Source organism: Eptatretus burgeri, chromosome 1 (assembly GCF_056783735.1).
Source record: "Eptatretus burgeri isolate ZD-2024b chromosome 1, Ebu_testis_v1, whole genome shotgun sequence".
NCBI classification, from domain to species: domain Eukaryota; kingdom Metazoa; phylum Chordata; class Myxini; order Myxiniformes; family Myxinidae; genus Eptatretus; species Eptatretus burgeri.
In genome coordinates, this window is record NC_140961.1 from 136,173,920 (window position 1) to 136,181,927 (window position 8,008).

The 8,008-nt window shown below is 40.7% G+C and overlaps 1 protein-coding gene across 6 annotated transcripts in view; it reads right to left on the minus strand.

Annotated features, from left to right (window-relative positions):
- Positions 1-8,008, minus strand: part of LOC147035510 (helicase senataxin-like) — a 442,380-nt gene that overhangs the window by 320,924 nt on the left and 113,448 nt on the right. For all 6 annotated transcript variants that reach the window (XR_015062693.1, XM_085899538.1, XM_085899543.1 and 3 more), the window contains 2 exons: positions 1,743-1,960; positions 1,355-1,556 (listed from right to left, as the gene is read on the minus strand). Coding sequence is in view for 5 of the 6 variants with exons in the window: in XM_085899538.1 (XP_085755664.1) it covers positions 1,355-1,556; positions 1,743-1,958 (418 nt within the window). In the remaining variant the exon portion in view is untranslated. The remainder of the gene's footprint in view (positions 1-1,354; positions 1,557-1,742; positions 1,961-8,008) is intronic.

Sequence of the window (8,008 nt, forward strand, 5' to 3'; positions counted from 1 at the left end):
TCCAGACCCATCAGTCAGAATGCTACCAAATTTGGTTAACAACATTCAGACAGGTTCCTAATGTTAAATTGCAGAGGCCATGCCAATCACATGACTGGAAGTGTGTTAAAATGGCGGTCCCATATATTCCTTCCAAAATCCTCTTCCACGATCCACGAGTCAGAATGCTATCAAATTTGGGTTCCAACATTAGACCAGGGTAGGGATGTTAAATTACGGTAATTCTGATCACGTGACCGGAAGTGTGTCAAAATTGTGGGCTGAGTAAATTTTTTGAAAAGTCGCATAAATTCCTTCAAAAATCCTCCTCTCCAGACCCACCAGTCAGAATGCTACCAAATTTGGTAACATTAGGCCAGGGCCGAGATAAGCTACAGGTCCAGTGGTCCTTTTTTAAATATCCTGTTCATTCATTCCCATTTGTCCCACTACCACATCTGCCTTGCTCTTTCATGAGCCTCACTCGTACGAAGAAACAGGGGAGGGGTAGGCAAAACATTTTCCATGGAGCCAAAGCATTCCTGAGTGGCAATGACCTCATCACAGAGCTTCCTGAAACACGATGTCCCTATATGTTTGGGCTGTTGCTCACTGCTTCCCACATTGCTCCTCTTGAGGAAATCGACAAAAAAGGCCTTCTACAACATTCAAATCTCAAGACAGGAGGCAGATTGCCAAGGACTGACATTATTCCACCAGCACCAAGTTGGTGGGCTCTTTTTTTCTTTTTGTTATACAGCTGATTCTTTCCCTGGATGATGCTGCTCTCCATGCCATTGTTACTCATTTTTGTGCCATTCCTACTTTCCTTGTGTACATCAAATCCCCCTACCCCATCTTTTTTGGCCTGTAAACTCGATGCCCTTCATACAGGTGCTCGATGAGCCTTGTATGAAAATAAATGAAAAAAAAGAAAAATCAGGATCGTCTACCAATGCTGCAAGAAAATCTGTGTGGTAACCGACAAATTCATTGAATTATCAAATTAAATGATGTCACTGTTCCCTTCATCCCATAAGAAAACATCCACATGCACTAAGCTTTGGAAGTCCTACTGATTGATCACACAAAATAACACATTACCGTTCAGAGTTTGATGTCCCACATTTAACTTGAGGATTCTGGCCATATGCATTTTAGGGACATACGCATTCATGCATGCACCCACAATTTTTGTTTTTATCACAGCTACAATAATAATTTGTACCTAGTACAGCTCCACTAATTATGCAAAAGAAAAACAAGAAGTCTAAGATCTCTCTTCTCTTTGTGGTAAAAAAAAATTGGTGGAATGTTCATTACTTCAGGAAGAGCACAGAGCAAGCTCTAACATGAACACATACGAGTTCCTTACCAACATCCACGTGAAGAAGCAAGAAAGGATATTGAAGAATTTCCATGATTGGTATTCTCAGCGCCTCCTCGAGACCAATATCCCCGTCCATTCGATACTCCTGGCCTTTTTCCAACAGGATAACCTCATCATCAATGTTGGAACTTCTTAGGGTTTGAGTCAATGCAGTAGAAAGGCGGTAGCACTCTTTCTGGCTCAACAACTGTAAGCATTGACAGGTACAGCAACATTGGTAAAGATTCTGCAGACTTTACATCTTCCCCAATAGCCCTCATTAACATTTAGCTGAGAGTCAAACAAATGTCTTCATCTTCAAAGCCCAGACAACATTTTGACATCCTTCTCATCCCACCCCACCCCACATCACAACCTGTCCACATTAAATTACCTTGCCAAAGTGATTATACCGGGCGACAACATCTCTCCGAGCATGGTGGTATGCATTCACACAGTTGGAGCAGTACAAAAGGTCTTGGTTTGCCGCTTTAGTCTGTGTAATGCCCAGGCGGCCAGTCGCATAGGCCTCAATCAAGTCTTGACAAGGCCCGTGGCCTGAACATATCAGTGCACCAACTTGCGGTGTGCACCATCGGCACGTTGCCATCGCTGATAAAAAAATAGCAAAATGCGTACACAGCAATTAGATATTGAAAATAAATATGGCAAAACAAAAGGATTTTGAAGGTTACAATCTACACCTCACAAATAATGAAAGTGTTTTCAAGCACACAAATGCTGCAGCCACAAAACAATGAATCATTACAATAAAAACAAGAAATGCACTCGATAGAACGCATACCTCCAACACGCAATGCCTGATCCAGTAGAACATATCGGGCCAATAATTTTTTGAAATATCATGCTATATATCATTTTTGGCCCCATCTCTCAATGGTGAAGAATCACTTGAAAAATTCTCGACTGTGGATCCAGATTCAGATGTTCACCAAAATCGAATCAAATGGTCCTTTTCACACACCCAACCTGTCCACAAAGTTTCTGTGGAATCCGTCCATAACCTTTTGAGATATTGCGCTATATATCGTTTTTGGCCCTATCTCTCAATGGTGAAGAATCACTATAAAAATTCTCAGATCCAGATCAGGATTCAGATCTTCACCAAAATTTAGTGTTGCCGTCCTTGGCCAGTCATCTACACACACAAAACATTTCAAAACAATTCCTTGAAAACTGTGGCCAAAAATCGTGTGGCAAACAGACAAACAGAAAGATGTGACAGAGCAACATACTTGGCAAAAAAAGAAAACTCAAATTTTTTCACCAACAAAGACAGACAAACAGAATAACGAAATCGACTGACCAATGTACATGAAAAAGCTACGACTTTGCAAGTAAAAACACAAACAAATGGACTAAAATGCAATACCCTCTACTTTGGCGAGGAAAAAAATTATAACATCAGACAAATCTCTCATGATGAAGCAGAGTCGATGTGCCTATCACTTCTCCATCGCTGACAGGTCTGTGGTCTCTCTCTGTCTTCTGCCTCATTTCTGGTCTTGCCCCCCCCTGCCTTCTCTGCGCTGTACCCCCCCTCCCCCAAGTATCTGCAGAACACACGTGGTCGAACAGGAACCCCCTCCAAGTGAAACTGCCTAAAACCAGAACCACTGCTCACCTACACTCATTTATTCCTCTCTTTATCCCACCTTTGGAACCAACTTCCATACTCCCTTCGATGTTATTCTTCCCTTCAGGTCTTCAAGTTCACCACAATCTCAGGTCATCCCCAATCCAAGCCATTAACTTTTCTGCATCTGTTAAACCACCCCCACCCCACCAAAATTTTGCTAATGTTTTATTGTCATCCCCACCCCCCCCCCACTCCCCTTGCATTCTCCCCTAACCCTCAATGTACTGCCAGTCATGACACTTGTCAGTTTGTAAAGATTCACGACACCATTAATGTTCTGAGCGGATGTTTCTGGCGAAGCTCGAAGAAAACGTTCTGGGTGCAGCTCATAACGGATGCAGATGCATTCTGGGAAGCCAAAAGCTTTGGCTCTCTGCAAAGCTTACGGCTGCTGCAAGCTGACATCACTCTGCGAAGCTTGCATCATGTTGTAAAGCTTGTACAGCGTTGCGAGGTTCATATCGAGCCACGAGGCCATCGGTGTGACCAGGCCCATTATACGTTATATCGACATACAAGCACGACTCATTAAGGAGGATTAAAGTGGTCAGTATATCTCTACATGTAGCTATTTATAAGACTTCATGTAGTAAGAAAGATAGGAATGTTTTTTGTACACATTTTCATGTGAACACGTTATGTACATTCGTTCAATTTGCATAACATATTCGATGCCATTTGAGTTCTGTTTCCTGTTCGTTTGATTCACTGTATTCAATTTATAGTGGAACTGTCATGCATTTCTGAAGTATTGTTGTCACAAGACATCATCATCATTCCTTTACAGTTTCATGGAGCTTTTCGGAGCTTTACGAAGCGATTAAATAACTTTCTCGATGCTTCTTTGGGAATGAATAAATGGCTGAAGGCTTCTGTATGAACACTACGCCTTGTGTCTACATCTGCGTACGACATCCAAAGAACCTGCGATACTACGATTATGAAACCCCGAATATGGCAGATTAGCGCTTGCTGCCGTTAAACTCATCTTTAATCCCTTGTTTGTCCGTCTCAATCTACTTTCTCTCTCCTCTCTGCTATTGGCATTCCCCTTTTCTCCTGCTGTTCCCTGTTCTGTTCTGTGTTCCACAAACCTAGACCATGTATAAAAAAGTCAATGACCTTCATTATGCTCCTTCAATTTTAAACCATGGACAGACAGACCTGTTTTTTTTCTGGGGGGGGGGGGAGGTTCCTTCATAAATTTGCCAGAACAATGGTAGAAGCATTTAATTTAAATAAATCTCTGCAAGGTTGGCATTGATGAGTTACAACAATATATATTTGCAAAATAATTAGTGATGTGCATGGCAATAACTACCACAATCAACACCTATTTCCCACCCCTCTCTCCACCAATCACACCAAAACTTCCATCCAATATCAGCTATCCAGTTGATTCGTATTCCAGCAATCAGCCAACATTGATACGCTTTCCAAACAGTACTCCCCTTTTCTACCCTCTCGCCACCCCCCCCCGCCCCACCCTCACCAAAAAAAAACGAAAAAGCTAATAAATAAAAATACTTCAGCATGCAAAAATAATGATTAAAAGAAAATATATATTTAATAAGAATAATTCCTCAAATTCCAAAAACATGGTGAAGCAATGGCAAAATCTTTTTTTTATTATTTAAAGTTTATTTAAATAGTTTTTTTATTATTTCAATTGATTTATTATTTAAATAAATCCTGACAAAAAAATTCCATAAAGAATGCCATTTTCAGACATTCAGAAAACAATTGTAGAAATAGATCAAGTAGTTTTGTAATAACAAAATGCGAAAGAATGATATTTCAATAGCCCCTCATTATATAGAATCCATGTAAAAGTCAAAAGCACTTGTAACATGAACAAACATGAAACTCACGTTTTAGCAACTGTACCAGACATACCACAGCTGTTCTACAAGTGGAGCAGAGCTGAAGTTAAAAAACAAAAATTAAAATAAAACCCAACAAGATCACCACCACGACTCACGACAACCAGCAGAACTTCAACAATTGGTTGAGCTTTCAAATCCATGTGGAAACCTGGCTTATTCACAAAGTCAGCTTTGGGACTCCCTTGGCTTCTCATTAGCAACATTTACACGCAAATTAAGCACAAGGGGTTCAAGGCTTCAGACAAGCATTTCTACTCCACAAATGTGCAAAAGCCTTTTAATTCCACAAAGCATTTCATAATTAACGGGCAAAACCAGAACTCTCTTGGTACTCATCAACTCAACCAGACTGCCTGCCGACATGCTCCAACCTTTGCCCGTGAACTATCAAAGCATGAACTACACATCCACCTCAAGACTGGACACAAACATCAGATAAAGAACCCATAAAGTGCAGGTAACACGAGAGACTTGTCCATAGATATTTTTTTTAAACTATAAACAGCATTTTTTCCATTCAAAAATTACAAACAACTAAATATTGGTTCAATTAATTTGAACCGCTTTATTGTGTTGACAGTTAGTTTGAGAAAATTGCAAAGCCCGTCAGAGGAAAAATGTAAAAGCAAGTTCCTTGTCTGTTTGCTTTCACTTCTAATTTTAAGTGTAAGCCTTCACAAAGGCAAATTCCACAACGAAATAAAAGTTTTTTTTATTCAGACAGTGTTGACCACATACTTCGGCAAAACTAATTACATTATGGGAAAACGAATGAATTACAAAAATTAAAATAAATAAAAAACAACACCACACATTGCTACAATGGGACAGACACCGCCACATTGTTAACAAGAAAAAGAGAAAAAAAATTACAGACCCTCGCCAGGACTTGTTTTGTATTGTGTATTTTGTGTGGCGTTTGTGTACTGGTGTTACGTAATTAACAAGAGACATAATTATAACTGCCACTTTATAAATGCTGGCAGTGATGACCAGGAACAAAGACGTCCCGCTGTGATGCAAGCCTGCTTTGATTGGACACCTAATCCTGACCAATGACATTTTCTATTATTGTTCAATCGAATTTAGAATGGAATAAAAATATATTAAATTCAAATTAAATGGAAGACCAAATAGGTTAAGTCCTGCATTGGAGTAATCAGAAGTAACGCAAACAAGCAAAAAGCAAACATGACGTCATCAAGAGGAACCTGGATAGGATTTGCATTTAGCTGCTACTCCTCTACCTTCAAACCCATCCAGGCACAGCCAAGTGAGTCTCATTCAAAAAATAAAAATAAATAAAATAAAATAAAAACTCGCGTCCATTCAAGTTGAAATTTAAAACCTGTATTCCCCATCACGACGAGATCATAATTGTGAAGTTTCACATTGAATGATTAAGGGGTTCCATAGAAAACATTATTTAATATTTTTCTTCAATCCAATATAGCTGCCAAACCATGTGACCAATCAATTATTCCTCAACAAACTTGTGCAATCATGGTTTGGGGAACATTTGTGTGAAGTTGCCCTTCGATCTGTCCAGCCGTTCTGGAGAAGATTTATATGTGTTTCAGGGCAAATACAATATGGCTGTCAAACCATGTGACCTATGACATCATATGTGTGAACCTTTTGTTCCTCATGGATAGGTGGTCATATGTGTAAAGTTTTGTCTCGATCTGTTCAGCCATTTCAGAGAAAAAGATTTTTAAAGGTTTTTTGTTAAAAATAAAAAAAAATAAAAAAATGGCTGCGAAATCACATACTGATGACATCATCAAAAAAAAATTGTGGCTCAATTTACCCACAGATGATCCTCTAAAATTTTCATATTGATCAGATGTAGCATTCTACATTAGGGTGGTCCTTATTCCTAAACTTCGGATTTTCTAAGCTCCAACCCCCGGGATTCATTGGAATAGTCGAGAAAACTTTCCTGGTGAACTTTTTTTTTCCAATCAGAGAACATTTACCCATCCCTCATCGACCTTGAAGTTTCACCCTGAAAATATATATATATATACATATACATATACACATACATATATGTATATATATATATATATATATATATATATATATATATATATATATATATATATATATATATATATATACACATATATATACATATACATTATATACATATACATATATACATATACATATTGTTGTGGTTGACCAAATTCGCAAACCACCATTCAGGTCCCTTAGGTGAGATATCTCGGTAAGTATATGTGTAGTTAGGCCCAAACCCGTTGTCTAGAGGGAATAAATGTCATTCATGAGGGCTGCGACTCTTCAGGATAGTCGTTTTTCTTTTACTATCTTTATTTTGGACCAGCCGCCATTATTACCACCACCAACCACGTCTCAACAGCCATCACACAACAACCACCAACCACAACGCGGCCATCACAACAACCACCAACCACAACGCCGCTTCACCACAACCGCCACGACCTTTACCGTCACAACTCGCCACCATCGCATCACCGTCATCTCGCGCCACTCGTGGGTACCGATGCTGGACTCGTGCGGGGCGCGCACCGAGCAGCGTGTTCAAAAACATCACGGACTTTCCGCAGAAAAACTGATCAAAATCGACTCACGCCCACTTTTGTTCCGTCCAATCGGTGAGCGAGGGGCGATTTGGCCCCGCCTCCAGGGCGTTGGAGGGCGGTCGCTATATGCAAATTCATGGATCAAAAAGCATTCACGCCCACTTTTCCTCGGGCCAATGGGGAGCCAGGTGAAGGGTCGGAGGCAAAGGGTCAAGGGTGAAAGAGCGAAGCCACGGGGCTTATAAAAACGACTGCGTTCGTCAGTCGAGTTCGGTTCAGTTGGAAGTTGAGTAAGAGTTCAGTTGGAAGTTGAGTGGAGTGTGCGAAGTTCAAGAGAGTCGTCGGTGGAGCTGGAAAGAAGTGGTACTAGTCAGAGTGAAGAGGACGGAGCTGTGGAGAGGTGACGGCGGCGAAGGCGGACGAGGGGGTGCTCGCGTCGGTGCCGGGAGCTGCACACCAGAGAGGCCAGCAACGCGACCGAGGTGGAGGAGGAGACGCTCGCCGCGGGACCCGAGACAGGGTTATATCCTCCTTTCCCCAAGCA